The sequence below is a fragment of the Sciurus vulgaris genome (assembly GCF_902686455.1).
Source record: "Sciurus vulgaris genome assembly, chromosome: 17".
In the NCBI taxonomy this organism is placed as follows: Eukaryota; Metazoa; Chordata; class Mammalia; order Rodentia; family Sciuridae; genus Sciurus; species Sciurus vulgaris.
Genome location: NC_136478.1, coordinates 26,726,702 through 26,749,029, shown reverse-complemented (window position 1 = coordinate 26,749,029; position 22,328 = coordinate 26,726,702). Strand labels below are relative to the sequence as shown.

The window sequence follows — 22,328 nt, the reverse complement described above, 5'->3', positions numbered from 1 at the left end:
AAAGAGAAAAGATCAAATTCTCTAAGCTTTGGAGGGCTAGAATATTTTATTTCCAGAAAACCAATATGGACTATTTTATTTGGACTTTTATCTGTGAAAGGCCTTCCTCTCATATTATGTGGTATCTATACCAAGCATCTATGTAATTGGCATAAAGAATAAAAAAATTAAATGTCCTTGGACTGCTGATGTAGTATTTCTAGCTATTCCAACCAGTATCAATTTTATTCAATACAAAAGATACCAGCTATGCAATAGTGCTAGGACAAAGTACTGGATGACTGGCTGTTGTTCACCCTCCCTTCTCAGGAGCTCCAGGTGGGAGGACTACCAACTATATTTGTATGTAACATTTAACCTCCTGGGCCTAATTTGGGCCTCTCCAGAGTCCAGTCTTGCTTCCTCTAACTTTTGTAGCCCTGATCTCCATTCTATCTCCCAGGAGTTCCCCATATTTGACCACACAACCTGTGTGTGCTACCTCCACTCTTCCCTCTCCAGTGCCCCTCTCTTAACTTGTAACATCAAACCCATTCTATTTGATTTTTACAGAATGACAGTGGTCTCAACCTTCTCTGAACTCCTAGGCCATTTGTTCTCAATTTGTGGTGGTCACAGGACACCAACACCACCAGTGTCCCCAGAGTTAACATTCCTCATTTGGGTGATTAAGAAACGGCAGTAACCCGAAGTTCTCAAGGTAAATTTTCACTGTTGTAAACATGAGGCTGCTTCACTTCAAGGGCCCCATGCCAGCATTCCCTGAGTATCATGCCACACAGACATGATGCAGGGAGATGGGTACTGTAGTTGTTGGTGGTCACCAGTTTTGTGATTCAAGACCTCTGCACTCTCCCCGCCCTCCCAATATGTTGAGGGTCCACCCTACATCTGGGTACCACATGCATTTTCTCCACACTGAACTCTTCAACCATATTCTAAGTCCTTACACAGAAAAACATATACTTTATCTATTCCACACCAAGTACGGTGGTTCTCTGCACTTTTTTATAATGCTCACTAGTCAATGAAACCATCTTTTAACAAACAGAAAAGTCCATAACAAATTTAAAAGAAACTTCAGAAGAACCATCCTTTCCCTCCAGCCATGTGTAGAACACTAACAAACTATAAAATATTGGCAGGAATATAGCTTTGCTCACATATTCATAGAGTAAGTGACTTATTAAAAACAAAACAAGCCTAAGATTCCTGGAAGATTATGAAGGTATCGATGAAGAAACTATTCACTGGTCCCAGTTTAGCTGTAAAGTCTCAACTCCCTGGTATTTCTCTAGAAACCAGTTCCATTATGGGACTACTCTAAAGGGCTCAAGGTGGTTGAGTGTGGTGGTGCATGCCTATAATCCCAGCATCTCAGGAGGTCGAACAGGAGGATCCCAAGTTTAAGGCTAGTCTCAGCAACTTAGCAAGACCCTATCTTAAAACAAATAAAACAGGGCTGGGGATATAGCTCAGTGGTAGAGTGCCTCTGGGTTCAATCCCTAGTACCACCACATAAAAGTGGGGCGGGCAGATAGAAATTTTAATAAATCCCAAAATGTCTGAGGAAGAGAATGGGAGGCCTGCAACTTGATTATCAGACTCAGGGCCTCCTGGGTCCAAAGCCACAGATACCCATGGAATGGCCATCAGTGAACCTCACTCACTCCTACTGCATACACAGACAGCTCTTCAGATGCAGCTGTATCATAACCAGCGAGATCAAGGCCCATTCCCAACATATGGCTTTTGGGCGGCCCTTGCACTTTACGAGGTCTTAGCCAGAGTATAGGCATTCCCTCGCACAGCCCTGTATCCAGAACTCCCAGACCACACAAGGGAGAGAGGGATTTAAAGTGAAAATGAAAGAGGTGTTTAATGTCACAGTTACCAGTTTAGATACTACTAACATGTAACCCCGAAAATGTAGAATAAAATCAGAATCAACATTTCTAGAATTTAGAGAACTAGAACCAATCTGTAATGGAATAAATAACCTAAGAACATCACTTATTTTCTTGAAGTCTTACAATGAAATGACATAACAATGTAATGACCTTTAATTACAGTTCATTTCTTCCCCTGATCAACATATAAGGCAAAAAAGTGGCCAAGGTTATTGAAGAACTAAACTAACAAGGGTGGTATAAAAAATGACTGTGCACTGTAGTAACAAAACAAACACCAACAGATTTCAAAATAACATTACTAGGTTGAATCCTCTTATCTGAAATCCTCAGGGTCAAAAATGTTTCAGTTTTCAGGTTTTGTAATATTTGCATATGCATAACAAAGCACCTTGGGGATATTCAATTCTAATCATGAAATTCATTTGTTTCATATACACCTTACACAGATTATATCAAAAAGTAATTTTTTTACAATATATAATCTTGTGCACGAAACTTTGTTTCATGGTGATTTCAATTTTGCACCTGTGGCATCACATTTGTACTAAAAAAGTTCTAAAGTGTGGAGTATTTCAGATTTTAGATTTTTGGATTAAGGATGCTCACCTATATAGATCAAGTTCTCTGGACACAGTGCCAATGAAATTAGGAATCAACAATAAAAGAAGAATTTTCTAAAAAAAAAAAAAAGCCAATTGGATTCTGAACCACAAACTCACAAACATACAGATTGAAAGGATACAAACATTATTTTTTTTTCTGGCACTCTACCAACTGAGCCTGAGCTATATATCCCCAGCCCTCAATATTAAATTTCTTGGGAGTACAAATGACACTGTGGTCATGTGGGAGAATGCCTTGGTTCCAGTGCTGACATCTTCAAGAGTGGAGGATCAGGATACTTCTCCATCTGTAGCTTCAAGATGACTCAGCAAAAAGACAGACAGAAAGAGGAGGGAGGAAGAAAAGGAACTGCAAATGAGCAAAATAAAGTTTCGAAAGTAAAACATCTAAGAGGTAAAACCCAAATCCTCAAGTTTGGAATTTGCATTTCTAATTTGAAAATTACCTAGAAGTAGAGTTCTAGACCCACCATATGCATCTAAAATGGTGCTTGAGGTGGTAGACACTTAAGCACATGTATTATCAATCAAGAAAGATACAAGTGTATCAAATGAGTTGATTTTTAACTTGAGCAGTCAGGGAAAAACCAAAGTCCAAGAAAATTGAAGGAAGAATTAAGATGGGAAGAAACAGAATGAAACACCAAAAAGTAACAAGAGTAAAGGTAAACAATAGCTGGTTCTTTGAAAGAATGAAATTATGGTATTTGCAGGTAAATGGATGGAACTGGAGAATATCATGCTAAGTGAAATAAGCCAATCCCAAAAAACCAAAGGCCGAAAGTTTTTTCTGATAAGCGGATTCTGATACATAATGAAGAATGGAGGAACATTGGACAGTGTAGAGGGAAATGGGAGGGGTGGGGAGGAAAGAGGGTGGAATGTGACGAATATCATTATCCTATGTGCATGTAAGACTACATGAATGGTGTGACTCTACATCGTGTACATTCAGAGAAATGAAAAGTTTACCCCATTTGTGTACAATGAATCAAAATGCCTTCTGCTATCATATACAACTAAACAGAACTATCAAAAAAATAATTTAAAAAAAGCTGGTTCTTTGAAGATCTCTAGCAAGGCTTATCTAAAAATTTTTAAAAAGGAATAAAGGCAAGGATAAGGTTTAAAATGTAAAGGAAAACCTAACTACAGATAGAGTTTTTAAGTCTTAAAAACAATTTTATCAACAACTTCAAGACAATAAAGTTTAAAGTGAACAACGTTACAAATATTATCTAAACAGACTGTGAAGAGATAGAAAAGCTGGGAAAGACTTTAACCTATGGTATATTTTTTAAAGGCATATACAGTCCAAAATTTTCCTCCCACCCCTGGTGGACATCTACCCAGATTTACCTCTTTTATGTGTACTTTCAGAGATTAAAACAAGAACAAGTCACTCAATTTATAAGTTAGTATAACCTTGATACAAAATCAGAGGACTCTAACAATAGAAGAAAATTAAATTATTAATTGTGCCAATAAAAACTACTGAAAACAATGGGCTGCAGCTGTATTATTTCCCCTCTTCCTCCCCTCACTGGGGGTTGAACCCAGGACCTAATACAGTCATGCTAGGCAAATACTCTACCACTGAGCTGCATCCCCAGCTGTCATCATTGATTTACCCTGTTATTATGCCAGTGACAAACTCCCTGGGTGATACCTTAAAGCAATTATCAATATCCTTTATAGTTAAAATGATAAAAAGTAGAAACAGACTTTCCAAGTTAGACAGACACAGGACAAAAAAATTAACCTGAAGGACATTAGAACATTAAACCAACTGACTATCATGTTTGTGGACTGTCATACTATTTGGGAAAAGAAGTAACTCTCCTGCCATTATTTGCTCTTCCAAAATACACATCTTCTACCTGATATTTAATAATCTAGTAACTGAACTAAAATGTCATGACTTGGACATTCAAGGGGACCTCCAGTTAAACATGACAAACACTTCTGCTTCTGTCTGAAGCTCCTCTAAAATAACACTCAAAGGAATGGGAAATAACAGTAAAAGGAGAGATAACTCAAGAACTCAGAGAAGAGACAACACTCCAAAGCTAGAAAATATGTCCAGCTAATTCTGCAGACTGAAAAAGCTGAAAATTCTGCCAACAGTGAAGGAGGCCCAGAAGTGTAAAACTTCAAACTGAAGAACTACAGAAAGGCTCAGGCTGAAAGAGAGTAAACTGAGTTGAAAACAGAAAACTGAGAAACCGTGTTGAAAACAATCACAATGGAAACGAGGCATTGAGAGTCTATAACAGCCCCCATAGTTCTCCTCAACTTGAGAATACTAAAATGCCAGCAGATGCAGGGCTAAGCTGTGTCCTCGAGAGAGAAGCTGAGTGCTTTTCAGAGCATTACTCCAAACTACGAACCATGACATTTCAAACAATTATCACAGAGATAAATAATACACTCACAAAGCAATCTGGAAGAAAAACAGAGACAAGGTATGAAGAAAATAAAAGCTATTACATAAGACATAAAAGAATAAGACACTATTTTTAAAAGTTCAGAAATTGAAATGGACTTCTAAGATATGAAGTCTAACATTTGAATGAGTTTTAGAAAGTAAGAACAAAGAAGAAAGGGGATAAAAATCAAAGAACATTAAAAATATTTTCCCAGAATGAAGAACATGAATTTTTAGATTGAAAAAACTCAGCAAGTATCCAGAACAAAAGATGAAAGGAACCCACAGGAAGGCACATCATTGTGAGATTTCAGATGACTGGGAACGAAGAGAAAATCCTAAAAGCTTCAAGGAAAAAAAAAAAATCATGTAAGATAAAACTGGAATGGCTTTAGTGGTAATACTGGAACAATCTCTTCAAAACAGAGAAAATTCTGAATTTCAACCTAGAATTCTTTACCCTAGCAAATACACAAACCAGGAGAATAAAGATGTTTTCAGAGATGCAAGCCTCAAAAAAAAAAAAGGATTCCAATGACCCTTTAAAGAAGGCTACTACAGAAAGCACATCTTCTTCAAAAGAGCCCAGGCTTAAGATCCCAAGAAAAACAATTCCCCAGGGAATGAGAATGCTGCTACGTGGTCCATGTTGTTACATCAACCAAGACAGATGTCCTTTTTAAGAAACACAAAATGCTGCTGTGAAAATTTACATGTGTGACCAGATAGCTGGTAAAAACTCATTAACAGAGCACAGGTTTGTTAAACGAAGGGAGCTCCACCATGATGATGCATATGAGCAGTTTTTAAATTTCAGCTTTAGGAAAATGGTTTTATTAAAGCCTGTCGGACACTCTAGGAGAGGCACACACATTCCCACTCACAGACCTCTTGATGAACCAGGGTGGTTCACAGGCAGGTAACATGGCTACATGGCAGGTAAGCACTGCTGCTACTGGATGGAAGAAATCCACCATCCTCCCCTGCCCCCCCCCCCTTTTTTTTTTTTTTTTGCATGACAGGGTCTCACTATGTTGTCCAGCTGGTCTCAAACTAGGGATTCTCCTCCTCTGTCTCCCGAGTGACTGGGAATACAGGTGTGCATTACCACACCCAGCTTACATCCCACTTTTTAGAGTTCATTAAAGATTTCATCCGTAAGGAGCCACATTAACAGAAATAGCTGTTACCTATGGAAAATGCTATACTGTATATAAAACTTGCTACCTCCTACTTCATAACTGAAAGTTTTTTTTCTTTTTTTTGCTTATTTTCCACTAACTTTAGAGTAGTTACCTAAGAAAAATTAAATGTGAGGATAAGTTTTTATTATTTTCACTCAAAGCACCACTCCTAGTAGCAGGACCTTTATTGGCTGACTTGGTTGTCTTCAGCTTCTATAGCAACAAAGTCATGTCTCTGATTCACTGCCAGAGTTACAATCACCTAAAGTTCTTTAAATGCTGCTGAAAATCAAATTATGCTCTAAAAATGGGTTTCTACCACTATGCCTAACTCCAAAAGTCTTATCAGAAGTTTGCTTATGAACAGTAAGAACAAATTCATGAAAAAAATTTAAAACCATACTTTTAAAAGAACATTTCATAGTCTAAATTAATACACATTATAAGAAAATATAAATACCCACTGCCAGGGCTCTTCTAAAACAGTGACTCCTAATTAGGTTTTCAGTACGATCTGCTTGTTCTATGTATGGACATTATTCTAAATCTCTAATTCAATATCCACCTTTTTTCCACAAGGGCCCTAAATCATTTTATCCCTTCCTATCAGCAGTGTAAGATTTCTTATGAAAATCAAAGTTAACATCCACATAAAACTATCTGTCTACAACAGGAAACATTAGTTTAGACCTGGATGGGTGTGACTATCAGGGTAAGCAAGGCAAAGGGTGGTAACTTACTTCACCAAATGCAAGAACCCAGTACTTTTTGCACCTTGTATTCATGCTGTAAAGAACTCAATCTGTTATTCCTACTCTCACCAAGGACATCCCTGGCACCTCTGTGTTCTGGAGTTCCAGCAACACTCATTATCACCTCTCCACCCTCCCTCAACCTTTCACCAGAAAGAAAATGTACACGTACCTTAAAATCTGTATTATTGATATATTCAAATACCAAAGCTGGTGTCTTTGACTGTAAGAGAGAATATTGATGCTTTTTAGGAATTCAGACAGTAATGAACTTATTTTTGCCACAGCGGTTCATTCCTAAATTCCATTTAAAATGAAAAGGGATTCACTCATCAAGGATGGTCTGTTAAAAAATATTTTCTTAAATTTTTGTGATGTCTGGATTTTGCTTCAAAATGAAGGTGGGATGTGGGAGAAGTGGGTATAAGATGAAATAACGTTGGCCACCCTTAACTCAAGTTGGGTGATGTGTGCAGGAGGGTCATGATGTTATTCACTTTACTTTTGTAAATGATTGAAAACTTTTCATAATAAAAAAGGAAGGTGTTTTCTGAACAACCCACCGTCGGCCTATCAGCAATGCAAGACTGACCAACCTGTCAATGATTTTATGAAGATTTACACTCTGCAATATTTCAATTTGCCAACTACAATAGGGGTGACACATTTCATCTATGTTTAGCAAGCAAGATGTACTTGACAGAATTTTCATAGGTCTTGGTAAACTATTACAGGTCTTTTCAGGATCCAAAAAAGAAAATGCAATTATCTGTGAAACTATCAATAAGTTACCTTGTGAAATTACTGCCTCAGAGACCATTGAAGAGTTATCTCACCTTAGAAGACAATGTTTCCAAAAAATCATATTTATTCAAAATTTAAAAGCACCATGATCTTTAATAAAATAAGTATAAAATGTTTACTACTTCCTTATGAAGTCCAGATTTTCAAATGTCAGAAGTAAAATAATGCTAATTGGCAGTAATAAATTTTCAAAATTGTGAGAAAAGCAGAGGCTAAAAGGGTTACAGAAACAACAGTGATAAAAAATCATCTTGGAACTCTTCATTACCGACATCATTTGCTTAAGGACTAGGTGAAAGTTACCTAGGACAGAGGACACAGTGCATGCATGCAGGTCTTTGCCAGGGCAATGTAGAGCTCAAGAAACAGCTGTGAACAAATGATTTTTCACTAAAGGTTTCACCAAGACCACCAGAACTCTCTATGGACTCTGGACTAAGTCTGGTTCTCTCAAACATAAGAGGATGAGGATTCCCTGTTGATTTTCATCTACTCCGATTTGTTTTATGTAGTAGTAAACCACACCTAACCCTTAATAAATTGCAAAAATAGTCAAGTAATACTGAATTCTGTTAATTTTTTAAAAAAGATGCTCCTGGCATATTATGAAATATCACTGACTCACATTTTAAAAAGTTCTAAAACCCATATTTTCTTGTATGTATCCTTTATAAATGGACATTTTTTTTTTTTAAAGAAGAGCTATTTCTTTGTCCTTTTTTTCCCTTTTAATATGTCCTTAGTTGTTGATGGACCTTTATTTATTCATTTATTTATATGGGGTGCTGAGAATCAAACCCAGTGCCTCATACACTAGGCAAGTGTTCTACCACTGAGCCACAACCCTAGTCCCCCAACACTCATTTTTAATGTAGGCCATTTTCAAACATTAGGCAGCCTTTATTAAGTCTTTATTAAATTGGTCTGAACTTAGCAGGCTGGGATATATGTACATACATGCAAAAAAATTATTTTTTTGGATATACTAGGAATCAAATCCAGGGTATCACAGATTCTAGCCAAGTGCTCTACCACTGAGCTACATTCCCAGTCCTTAAATTTTTCTTTCTTCTTTTTTTTTTTTTTGAGACTGTGTAAGTTGCCTGGGTAGGCCTCAAATCTGTGACTCTTCTGCCTCAGCCTCAGCCTTCCAAGGCTCTGGGATTATAGGCATGCAACACCATACCCAGCAGGATGGAATATATTTTGAATGACAATCAGACACATTTTGGCATACAACCATCTGTTCTTGGACTTTGCAGGGTCCACAAGAAAAAAGCCTTTCCTTACTCATTAACAATACTGTGTAATCTTGGGTAGATTATTTAACTTCTGCCGACTTTTGTTTTTTCACTGTATAATGTGGACAATAACAGCACCAAACTCTCTGGACTGTTGGAGGATTAAGTGATGCAATATAGTTTAAACCCTCTGAATAATGCCTGGCCTGCAATAAACACTCAGTACCTACTAGCTACTACACCATGGGGGTGTCTTTAGCACAGAAGCAAAGACCTATTTCTTAAAAAAACAAACAGAAAACTATCATGGAGCAAAATGAAAATTGGAGTAGAGAAGATAGAGATGAGAAATGGTATAAAAGTATGTGTGTGTGTTGGGGACAGGGGAGGTATCTCTTAAGGTTAAGTTACTCTCAGGTGAAAAAACAAAATTAAACAGCTTGTCTAAAATAGCTAAAATTGAAAGCATTTTAACAAAACTATTTTAGTTGTTAAAATTTTCTTTTTAGTTGTATCTACACATATGATGTGAGTCCTAATGGTGGATGTGGAATTGAAGACCAGCATGAGAAACAGCAGGCTTCTTAACCTCAAGGGGTTGGTAGGCTGTGACCTGCTTAACTCTACATGTCAGGAGCCCACATGGAGATACTCCAGTATTTCCTTATATAAATCCAGATTTTCAAATGTCAGGCTTACTAAGTGAGGTAAAATAATGCAAAGTGGCAGTAACAAGCTTTCAAAGACAGGACAAAAGCAGAAGCTTAGAGGAGATACAAACATTTGTGGGCTAAATCAAAATAATGAGATAACAACATGGGACCAGGGTTTTTCTTCATACCCTTTCAGATTCTGCAAAAGTAGTGGTGGCTACCTTATCATTGGGCCATCATGATTTTTGTTTGGTGTTCAAAACCATTCAGTAGTAAACACACACTGTGCATCATTACTTGAAGCTCTGTGTGTTCAACAACCCTCCACCCTTCAGACCATGACACACTCCTCAGCCATCAGGCACTTACCACAGGGTCCTTTACAGTATCAATCAGCTTAATGATATTTGTTCCACCACGAAGGTTCTCCAGAATCTTAACCTCACGTTTTATCTTCTTTTTCTTCACTGGCTTAAATACACAAGAGTAATCAGAAGTAAGACTCCTTTTGAAGTTAATATAATAAATACAACTTTAAAACAATGTAAGTTAATCACATGGTTCATCTTATGTACTAGGCTGTGTTGAACAGCATGCCTGAATCAGAAGAGAAAACTGAGACAAAATGGGGTTGCCCACAAGAAACTTTAATGTTAAGTTAAATAATTTACAGGCTCGTATAATTTATGTGTCAAGATCTTTAAGTAGTTACATCAAGGGCACTTAAAATTTTTGAACACCCATGTCACACTTCAAAAAATAAGATGTTTACTAGATAACTGCCAAATAGAAAATTTGAAGCTCTGAACAGCTGTGTATCAGGATTGACAAATGGAAAAACTGAAACAAAATGGTGCTCTTCCAATGAGTTACATGTCATTTTGTATTCCAGGAATGAGGACCAGTTCATTGACATCAAGTTACAAACTTGATTCCCAGCTGCTGGCTCCTATTTCCTGTTGCCACTCCCATTTCCTTAATATGTAGAATCTGAAATCAGCACAGAGCCAGTAACATTTCCCAGCAGATCCCGTTCCTAAAGAGAGATGTTGGATCAGCAAAGGAGAAAACTGATTGGATAAGCAGTGATTGAAGACTTCTGCTATCTGCTAAGCTATCAAATTGCTAGATAGTAAAATCAAACACTTTAATTAGAAATACTCTCATTACACACACCATTTCCTGTCTTAAATGGGCCAAAGAATTTGAAGACTAAAAGCAGTTCTGAAAAAATAAGTGTATCACATTCAAGTAAGCTTTATAAGGCACTTAGAACAGTGATTGGCACATAGTAAGCACTCCATAAATGTTAGCATTATTATTTTCAAATTATTAGGTAGTAATAAATCCTCACAAAACCTCTGTTCAGTAGTACAGTCAGCAGAGTGGCGCTATCTGCCCAAGGTCGCAGCTAAGAGTAGAGAGGAGCCAGGAATCAAATCTGGGCATTCTGACTCTGTTTGCCAGTCGTCTTCCATGCTGTGCTTTTTGTTCTCAAGCATGGCTGAGGGGAAAAATCTCAACTAAGGAAAAGGAGCTTTATATCACTGAAACACTGTAACAATGGCATAGGTAACTGGCAGCCAGTGGGTATGAAATGATAAAACAAGAACTAAAAAGCCTGTTGCAGGGGTTGGGGGAACAGTAACACATCCATGTTCCAGACCACCATCTTTTTTTTTTTGTTTTGTTTTTGGTACCAAGACTTGAATCCAGGGGTACTGGTTCATTGAGCCATATCCCCAGTCCTTTAAAAAAAAATTTTTTTTTGAGACAGGGTCTTGCTAAGTTGCTGAAAAGACCATCATCTTTTGTTGGGCCCTGAGATACAGCTCTGAACAATTAACAAAACAGGAAAGGAGAAGACTGTGACACAGAGCACCTGCACTCCAGCTGCATCCTTGCCAGTCAGCAGTCAATGACAATGTCACTCTCCACTTTTCCAGCGTTCCCAGTACAGCAGGTCTGGCTGCTGTGTCTCTTCTCCATCTCCACTTAGGAACCTTATTCCTTAGACTCCTTTTCATAATTAGGAACCTCCTTGTTTTTGGAAACTGAAGTACCATACAATTTGATTTAAAACAAAAACAAAACCAGCCAGGGAAGTACATACTACAAAATAATTACATACTGTAAGCTTCAAAAATGTCAATGTTAGGATATGAACTGAGCAACTATTTCCAGATATGAAAGATAGGACAGATGAATGTAACACATGATCTGAGACTTTGTTATAAAGAACATTTATAGGCATAACTGCAAATGTTAATGAAGGCTACAGATTAGTTAGAAGCACTGAATTAATGTTAACTTCTGATTTTTGAACATGGAAGCCTGGGTAAGAAATTGCCCTTATTTTTTAAAGAAATACACACTGAAGTAGTTAGGAATGGCTACAATTTATTCTCAAGACTTCAGAAAAACTACATAAATATATATATATACACACACACATATGTGCAAATATATGCATATACATGGTATGCATATGAAGAGAAAAGGATAAAACTAATATTTGAGAAACTGAAAGATATATGGGAATTCTTGCAACTTTTCTGAAATTCTAAAATTATGTCATGAAGTTAAAGGAAAAATAAAAGTTGGCTATCTTGTATGTATACAGCCAACACTATCCATGTACTGAATAACTTTCAATGTGAGAAAATTCTAAAGTTGTCATCCAGAACTGGAAAGCAGTTCCACATATGTGAGAATGGTAATAAAGGGGAAAAGAGACCCACAGCCAGAGCCTATTTACAACAAGCAACCTCCTCTTCTACTAAGAGCATCCTTAACTCTTCACAGGGGTAATCCACCAAATAAGTTGTCTTTATGATGCTGGCCCACATAAAGCCTTCCACTGCTCTCCTGTTACTCAGCTACAGGTCAGGAAGGTACATTGTTTCTGGACAACCAGGTTAAGATCAAGCTGTCCTTCAACACATCCATAGGCAACTCACATAGCAACTGAAGCACATTTTGTTGCCCAAATGTCACTGGTCCAACAACTACCCAAATTAGAGACTGAGAATGGCAGGGCAATTCTAAAGGGGCACATTTGAGTCTAGTAGCAGAGTTCTCATATGCTGACAAAAGACGACAATTACACAAAGGAAAGTGACCTGCAGCCCAGGACACTCCCCTCTAACCCATCAAGAGCTCTCTTTAGCCTCAGTTTGTTCCTCCAAACCTGAGAAAGTCAGAATGAAAGTGACCATTTTAATTCTATAAATGGAATCAGAGAGAGAGTCAGAATTTATGAGGGAGGTTCATTAACACCCTAAAAAGAAGATAAACTACTGTAAGTTTCACAGAAATAAAAATGCTTTGAATCCCCTGTCTAGAGTTTACACCCATTCACTACTAGTCACACAAAATGCAGAAAACACATAATTTCCAAAAAGATCTCATAATTTCATCTTGTATGCAATACAAAAAAACTGTCATCTACGGTTCATTTATTTCATTTCAGAGAATACCTGTTGAAAGGATTCAAACTGAATTAGCATAGCTATTTTCCAAACCCCTCTTTTTTTTTTTTTTTTTTAAACTCAAAGTCCAGCCAGGTGCACTGGTGCACACCTGTAATCCCAGCAGCTCAGAAGGCTAAGGCAGGAGGATCTCAAGTTCAAAGTCAGCCTTAGCATCTCAGCAAGGCCCTGTCTCAAAACAAAAAAAGGCCTGGGGATGTGGCTCAGTGGTTAATAAACACTCTTGGGTTCAATCCCTGGTACCATAAAACAAAAACACAAGCAAAACAAAAAACCTCAAAGTCCATTAAAGCAGTAAAAAGTTAAAAAGAGAAATTGGTTAATCAAGTTTCAAAAAGAACTTTTTTTTTTTGTATGTACAAGAGATTGAACCCAGAGCACTTAACTGCTAAGTCACATCCCCAGCCTTTTTAAAAATTTTGAGGCAGGGTCTCACTAAGTTGCTTTGGGTCTTGCTAAGTTGCTGAGGCTGGCTTTGAACTCGTGATCCTCCTATCTCAGCCTCCTGAGTCACTGGGATTACAGGCATGCACCACTGCATGGCACTTTTTTTCTTTCTTTTTAGTACCAGGTATTGAACCCAGAGGCACTGAACCACTGAGTCACATCCCTAATCCTTTTTCATATTTTATTTTGAGACAGGATCTCACTAAATTGCTGAGGCTGGTTTCGAATTTGCAATCCTCCTGCCTCAGTCTCCTGAGGAGTCGCTGGAATCATAAGCATGCTCCACCCCAACTGGCTTTTCTTTTTCTTCTAAGACCAGATTTGAGAAGGATTTCAATTACTAACATTTAATTGTAATTCAACCTGCAAACTTACATCTACCAGAAAGGTACAAGGATTATGACCTCAATAAATTCCAAATATTAGCAGGCAAAGTCCCATTTAAATTTATTTCCTGGATTGATAAATTCAAGACAGGAAAAAATAACCCATAACTTCCAAATCTGGGGTTACTTATTCCACTATCAAACCAAGGAAGGCCCCACTAAGATATTAATTTTATCACCTGCATCAAACAATTACCATTGGTAATGGCTGCCAAGATTGAAGAACGATGAAGTAAGGAACAAAATTCAGCTTGGATAATGGCATTTGTTTTATTCCTTGGTAGCATCTCTGAAACCCACTGCACCTAACCTAAATATAAATATCATCTGAGCAATCTTACTTAAAGCAACTTCTCCTCTATTCTTTCAACTCTCATCATTATCATTACCAATTCCTTGAGGGTAACTAGTCTCAGGATTAAAAAATATTTTTTGTTAATCTAATAACGAAAGGCATAAAATCAAATGACAATGAGATATCATCTCATACCATTAGGATGGCTACTATAAAAATCAGAAAGTAACAACTGTTGGTGAGGATATGGAGAAAATAGGAGCCTTTGTACAATGCCGTTGGGAAGGAAGAGCCACTGAGGAAAATTCCTTAAGAAATTAAAAATAGAATTACCTTCGGATCCAGCAATTCCAAAAGTGGTATTCATAACCCATGTTCAAAGCAGCATTATTCATAATGGCTAAAATGCAGAAGTAACCCAAGTGTCTGCTGATGGCTGAACAGATAAAGAAAATACGATATATACATACAATGGGATATTATTCAGCCTTAAAAAGGAAAGACCTTCTGACATGTGCTACAGCATGGATGAACTTGAGGACATCATGCTAAGTGAAATAAGCCAGCCACAAAAAGACACTTAATGATTCCACTTACACGAAGCACTCAGGATACTCAAAATCATAGAGACCAAAAGTAGGAATGGTGGTTGTAGGAGATGGGAAAAAGGAGGACTGGGCAGTTAATGTTGAGTGAACAGTTTCAGTTTTACAAGATGAAAAGAGTTCTGCAGACGGTGGTGGTGATGGTTGTACATAATATGAATGCATTTAATGGCACCCAAGTGTATGCTTAAAATGGGTATGATGGATATGTACATTCTATATGCATTTTCCCCCAATCAAAATATTGGGGGGGGGAATGAAAGGCAAATTATTCTCATCAAGGGGATGTTACAACCCTCTACTATTGTTTCTGCCTCTAAAACCATTCACTTGGTCCAAGTGTAATGCTGTTATTTCAACCATACTGTACTGCTCTCAGTGCCAGGCACTGTCTTTAGGAAATTCAATCCTCTAGCAAGAGTACTGTTCAACAGTTTTTTTCAGAGGACACTTAGGCACAAAGAATTTAAGTTGTTCAACGTCACAAGAGTTTCCAAGTGTTCCACCTGACATCTGAGTTCAGGCACTCTACTTCCTGGGCAGATTCTCAGAAAAGAAAAATATTTTGTGGATTATTAAAACACTATCATCTACCTACTCATTTATCTATATTTCATATAATTCTCCTTTCTTACAGATGAGAAAACAAAGGGCATAAATGAAGAAACTAGTTCTCCAAGTCTTTCCACCTTCCTTGTATAACATGTCCTATTCTATACCATCCAGATTATGAGATGACAGATCCTGAAATTAGACTCTTAAAAACCATCCAGAGACTGCTCCACACAGGGAATGGATACCTTTTATCAGGATATTCTTTTCACACATACTCATTTTCAAATAAGCTCTAATATATTATAAGGACAAAACTACAAGCCCAAAAATCTGGCAAGTGATCATGATGAGACTTGGAGAAACTGAATGGGTTAAAAAGTATAAAAACATTGCTTATTGAGGCTTCAAATGAAGACAGTAAAGCAGCATTTCCTTTACAGCATTCTGTTGCTGGGGATGCTAACCAGAGACACACTGCCTACAACTCTCTGGGTTTGCATCTATCCCACACTTCAACTAGCAACCCACCAAAGTCAAATACTTCCTTTCAGAAAAATAACTCCAAAAATCATTAGAGATAATTTCATTTGATTTTAGTGAGTATTCCTCAATCCTTCCAGTATAGTTTGGTACATTGAGAAGTCAAATATTCAGCAAATGTTCTGAGTTAATCACATCCACCAAGACTAAACGACAGGTACGCAGAGTTCTACACCAAGGGTCTCGACCCACCAACCACGCAACTTTGAGCACATCACATCCTTTCTCTGGGTTCTAGTTTATCTATAAAAAAAGACTTGGGTTCTAATGGTTTATTAAACTCCTACACCCTGTAACTGTTTGACAAAGGATAACTACACTTTCCATGTGAAATTCATTTTAATCTCAATATTAGGAACAGCACTGAATAGTTCACACACAATTTTTAATATTATTAACATTTTAATCATACTGTTTTAACTATTTTGATACCATGAGACATCTGTGAAAACTAGAACTCAAAAAATGCAAATAACACTAATGCATTGCTTTAGGAAGATATCTTGCACACATGCCCAAACGAAGGGTAAAAATCCTACCCCTGAAGAAAGCAATCTATCAACATGGAGAAAACATCATTTTGATATAACATAAAGACTGCCAGTCACCGTAAAGTTACTAACAAGGATCTACATCAATGCTATCTCCTGACAACACAAAATTTTTAAGAATTTGCAAATACAATAAACATGCTTAAAAAACATCTTAATCCACCATTCTCTGTTTTAAGTTCAAGATTTAATTTTTTGGGGGAAAAATGGATAGCCCAGCTGTTTATAAAATAATACCATTAACAGGAAGCCTTATACGGGAATTTTCATGTCATTGAAGTGCTGGTTCAAAAAGCTATATATTTGTATTTTAAAAATGGTGTTACTCTTGACTTCTATTCAGGAAATAGCAGTTTAATTTGAAAGATCCTAAGGACCCCAAGAAGTGCTACAATCCATACATACAGGCAGGACCCACAAAATGCTAAAATTCATCCAAAATGATTAAATGTCTTTATTTCTGTGTATAGCTTTCTAAGTGGTACGACAAAGGAACTGATGAACTGATTTTTCAGAATTAAAAGATGTAACTTTTGACACCTAAGTAGCTTTCTGCCCTGCTATATAATCTGTTACCATTTTTCCTCTTCTTTCTCTCTTTTTTCCTCAAAACAATCTCTTGTCAGAATATGCAAACTTTCTACTAATTGGGAAGTTTTAAGATTTTAGCCTCTGAATACCACGTGAGGAAAGGTGGTAATTTTCTTCACCAGTTCCTTAATTCATAAAACCTCTTAATAGCCCCAACACACTTTGATCAATAAAATACTTAAGACATCTTAGATGCAAATTAAATGAAATACAATTTCTCTGTGATCACTCAGAATCCAATCATTCTCATAACTGGAAAGATGGATGAAATGGTATTAACTGAAAAGACAGCCTGTCCTCAAAGAATGTATCCTGTCTCAGTTACTCCACGCCCTTTAATACATTAAGATCCTCCCTGCAGCTGAAATACAGCATGGGTATATGAAAAGGAAGCCTTTGGGGCTGGGGATACAGCTCAGTTCGTAGAGTGCTTGCCTGTCAAGCACAAGGCCCTGGGTTCAAACCCCAGCATTGCAAAAAAAAAAAAAAAAAAAAAAAAAAAAAGGAAAGCCATTTCTATATTCCAAACTGAGGAGCTGATACTCTGCTAAAGACTTCATTTCCTATTACCAAACACCACAATGGTAGTTATTAGTCATAACTTATTTAAGTAAGGGAACATAACTTTAGATAAGGGAACAAAACTTCAGATAAAAGACTGGTCTTTCAGTCCGGTGCAGTGGTGCATGACTGCAGGAGGCTGAGGCAGGAGGATCACAAGTCCGAAGCCAGTCTCAGCAACTAAGTGAGACCCTATCTCAAAATAAAAAATAAAAAGGGCTGGAGATGTAGCTCAGTGATAAAGCACCCCTAAATTCAATCCCTGGTACCAAAACAAAAACAACAGCAACAACAAAAACCATGGGGGTGGGGCAGGGGGGACACTAGGGATGTAGTTCAGTGATAAAGTACTTGCCCAGCATATGGAAGGTCCTGGATTCAATCCCTAGCACTGAAAAAGCTAGAAAGAAAAAGATCCTACAATCCAACACTGAAATGAGCAATAAGACACATGAAAAAATAGGAAAACTGGAGTTCTGGTCAAGAGGACTTTCAATGTAATGATGTCAGGGAGGTTTCTTTGTGCCTGGGTCTCCCATTTATAAAAATAATATGTAGCAGTTTCTATACTACGTTCCCTAAACATGGTAAGAATCTTTAGAGCACAGGAAAATGTGTCTAGCAACCGTGCCTATGAAGTTCTTTACAAGGATGACTGAAGACCAATGTGATGCTTTCCTAAATGAACACACTGTATTTAAACATACACCTTAATGCTGTTCCTTTCAACAAAGTCCACAGGAAACTGCACACTTATTTTTAAAATGCTGCCATTGCACAAAAGTTTAGGCATTTTTCTAGAATTGCTTTATTCATTCTTCTGAATGTACAGCAGTGGGAAGAGGATACTCCTAACTTCAATTCTTGTTTGCTCATGATAGGAAGCAGCTTATATTAGGAACATTTATGCTTAAGTACATAAGGGAATCAAATCCTTGGACAATGTAGCTAAAGGAAACATTCTTTACATATTTGTTTTAAACATGCGTGCACACACAAAACACACACACAACTCGAGACCTTACAGGTACAACTCATAATCAGAGGGGAGGGGAGTCAAACTGTGTACCTTCAACATCATTTTCCCACTTTTCATCACCAATGTTTCTGACAGCACAGGTTAACTTCAATTATCCCTCTGTACTGCATTTCTGCTCCTCTGTCACTAAACTTGGATGGTGCCCAGTGATGGCACTGGTGATTTACAGAGTGCATAAACCAGACCCCTCTTATTATACAGCTGCCCCAACACACAAGAGTAGCTTTTCAATCCCATATTCTTACTCTACAAAACCTCTCAAAATGGTCACGGTGGAAATCATGCACATGTAAAAGCACTCTTTGGTCTTCTCTATCTTTCACTAAATGACACGTGTGCATGTCAAATGATCTGGCAAAAATGAGGCCCCACCACGGATTCTAAGTATTACTTTTTAGTATACCCTATAAAACATTATCAAACCTGAACAATCAGTTACCTGAAGGAAAGCTGACCTAATTCTTCATGCTTATTAAGATCATGTCTTCATCTGAGAGATAACAAAAGCCATTCATTATCAAACTGCTAAACCAGACATTAAGACAGTTTTTGTTCCAATTACCATTTTAGTGATTAGAAATGCACTCTTCAGTTGCTCCAAATTTTACTTTTACTAGCTGATAAGAAACAACGGTTCACTGGCTTCCTAAACAAGGTTTCTCCTGCACTAATGGCTGACTCTATCCATCCCACCTGAAACTTTATTGCCAAAGAAGACGAGATAAGTGATAATCCACTGAGGGAGTCTTTTTCCATTTGGACTTCAAACTTATCTGTGAAAAACTCCAGTTTTTTACAACTTTTTTTCTGGAATAACTCAGAGCACCAAAAGTAACAAACACAATGATCACAGAGCCTTTGGGTGGATGGAAATCTCCATTAAAAGACTTTCTTTCCTCTGAATACCTATTTATTCTGTGACAAATGGAACCCTTTTGGAATTTTCGTTTTGGGAATCCCTAATTTATACTTCAGAACAAGGATGTTCCTGAATTAACATGCTCAGATTTGAGAACAGTCTGCATATTTTCTCAGAAGTTCACAGGAAAATGGGATGGGAGGAGAAAAGGAGGTACATCCGACAAAAGATACATAAAATAATGGCTTGCACTGCTCATTCTAGAATGTGGCAGGAGCAGCTATGTCCTTTTGACCTGAGGAAAAAAATATTTGCAATGCCACTCATAGGACACTCACCTTGAGAATTTTTACAACCACTCTCTCATTGTTGGTGATGTTAATGGCCTCAAATACTTCACTATACTTCCCCCGACCAAGTTTCCGAACCAGTTGGTAATCATCTTGATTACTGTGAAAGGCAAGAGACACAAATAAATGCCAGGACTGGGGATTAACCAAACCTAAACCCACTATACACCCAGTATAGGTCGTTCCCACTAATCAAACATTTGGAAGTGTCCATACATCATCACACCATACTCATTCTCTAAATGAAAGCCGTGGCATAAACCTGGCTCCCTTCACTCTGCAGAGCTCCCAACCTAACTGACCCTTCCAAGAGAGGAGATGGGGGCAGGAAGGCAGGACTCTGAGCCAATCTAGGGGGTCTAGCAAAGCATCCACCCTGGAGGCCCGAAGGGTGACCCCTCTACCCGGGGCTCCATCAGCACCTGCCTATTCCACACCCTTAAGGCAGACAGTGCCTGCTTGGAGAATCTGGACGTCTTTAAAAATTTTCCTCCCACCCAGCCTCATTTCAGAAAACCAAAAAGGCAGCGAATTTTAATAGCTCAAGAGGACAGCTGTTGACTTCCCACCCCAATAGAAACCCAAAAGTGTGAGGAGGAGGAAGAGCCGCTCACTCTCTCCCAGGGTCTGGTCCCTGGACCCTACACCTCTCGACCCCCCGCACCCTACCACCCAAGCAAAAACAAAAAATAGAAGAAGAAGAAGAAATAAAAAAAAAAAAAAAAAAGGCATTCTCTGGGGACGAGCGGTGTGCAACGCCGGGATACAGGGGTGGGGAGGTGGGCAGGGAAGAGGAAGACGAGGACATGTGCGAGAGGGGGGCCTGTGCCTCCCACCCCAGACCCGAGGCGGCGCCGGCCCACCGAGGGGCCGGCAGAGAGGCGGATCCCCGGGGTTCGAGTGCGGTTTGCGCGGGGGGCGGGGGGCTGGGGGGCGGCGGCGGCTTTACCCCCAGCTCGGGACGTGAGCCTCGTAGTCCCAGTACTCGCGGCTCCTCAGGCTGTTCACCTCGGCGTAGACCCGGGCCCTACTGCCCGCGGCCGGGCCGGGCATGGCGGGCGGGACCGGGGGGCGCCGCGGGGCGCAGAGGGCGGCGGCGCGGCGGGGGGCGCGGGGCGGCGGGCGCAGGAGGCGGCGGGCCGCGGGGCGCCGGAGGAGGAGGAGGAGCGCGGCGGCGGGCGGCCGCGCCAGGCCGGGCCCGCGGGGGCGGGCGAGCGGGCAGGGGGCGCGGGGGGCGCCGGCCGAGCCGGCCGGGCCCTGGAGCTGCCGGCGGGGCGGCGGGGCGGGCGGCGCTCGCGCTCCGCGGCGGCCTCCGCTCGGCTCGCGGCCCCAGGAGGCGGCGGCGGCGGCGGCGGCACCGGCAGGGGCAGCCACCGGCCGGGAAAGGGGCAGCGGCGGCGGCGGCGGCGGAGAAGAAGGAGGAGGAGGAGGAGGCGGAGGAAACCCGGAAAAGGGGCCGCGCTCACTAGGAGCGGCCGCCGCCCAGCCCGGGGCCGCCCAGGCTCACAGCGCCCCCTGCAGCGCGGGGGGACCCGCAGGGCGGCGCCGGCCCCGCCCCCGGCCCGCCCGGCTGCCGGAGCCCCAGCCGAGCCGAACCCCAGCCCCCGCCGGCCGGGTGGCCTGCCGCTCGCCCCGGCGACCCCCAGCCGCAGGCCGCGGCCCCGGAGCCGTCCCGCTCGAGTCGCGGCCCTTTCAGGACCGTCCGGAGACGCCCACCCACGCCCTGCGCCTCTGGTCACCCAGAGTTCACCCCGCAAGACCTCCCATACCCACCCTGTGCTGACCCGCCCGTCACCCAGCTGTTCTCATCAAATCCCTCCCCAGTGTCTCATAACTCAGAAACTCCCCCACTTCAAAATTTCTCCTTCCCTCTGCCTTCCCCTCTGGACCCTGCCCTGTCCCCCACAGATCCCTCAACCCCAGGACTTCCCATTCTGTCTTCATCCAGAGTCTGCCTTCTCCTACACCTTCCCCCCAAATTCTCTTCCAGAGCCTTTCTTCAAATTCCTTTACAGAGCCTTCCCTGAGAACCTTCCGAATGTCCTCTTGGGTCATTTGGTTAAACTGGAGTGGGTCAGGTTGCTCCACTATTAAGTTACTATTTTTCCCTTTGTAACTAAGAAGTAATATGTAGGGAGATACTTTGAGACTCCGTAAAAATCATTTTTTTCTTTTCCTCTTGCTCTCTCTCTCACTTTTTTTCTTTTTTGTTTTTGTTTGGGAGGAATGGCCAGTCCAGCCTGCAGGGACAGACTAGGGGTTAGGGATGGCTGAGGGTGGGGTGGCTGTTGCCTTCTGGCTCTGAACAGTCTCCTCACCTTCTTCTTCTGGGCCTTGCTTTTGTCTTGCTTTCCCATCCAGGGTCTTTTAGAACAGAACCTCCTCTCCCAGCCCAGGTTGCTCTGACTCCAGTGCTTTTTCCTCATTCTGTTTTCTAGATGAGACCTTGCTCCCTGCCCC

The 22,328-nt window shown here is 40.1% G+C and overlaps 1 protein-coding gene across 5 annotated transcripts in view; it reads right to left on the bottom strand.

The window, feature by feature from the left end:
- CSNK2A2 (casein kinase 2 alpha 2) overlaps positions 1–21,453 on the bottom strand; it is a 38,959-nt gene extending 17,506 nt beyond the window's left edge. Inside the window, exons 1-4 of one of the 5 annotated variants that reach the window (XM_079119888.1) lie at positions 20,818–21,453; positions 19,857–19,968; positions 9,968–10,069; positions 7,073–7,123 (exon numbers count right to left, since the gene is read on the bottom strand). In XM_079119888.1, the coding sequence (XP_078976014.1) occupies positions 7,073–7,123; positions 9,968–10,069; positions 19,857–19,968; positions 20,818–20,921 (369 nt within the window). In that variant the 5' untranslated portion in view covers positions 20,922–21,453. The remainder of the gene's footprint in view (positions 1–7,072; positions 7,124–9,967; positions 10,070–19,856; positions 19,969–20,817) is intronic. The other 4 variants (XM_079119887.1, XM_079119890.1, XM_079119889.1 and 1 more) reach the window with 4 other exon arrangements.
- Positions 21,454–22,328: the final 875 nt, after the last annotated feature.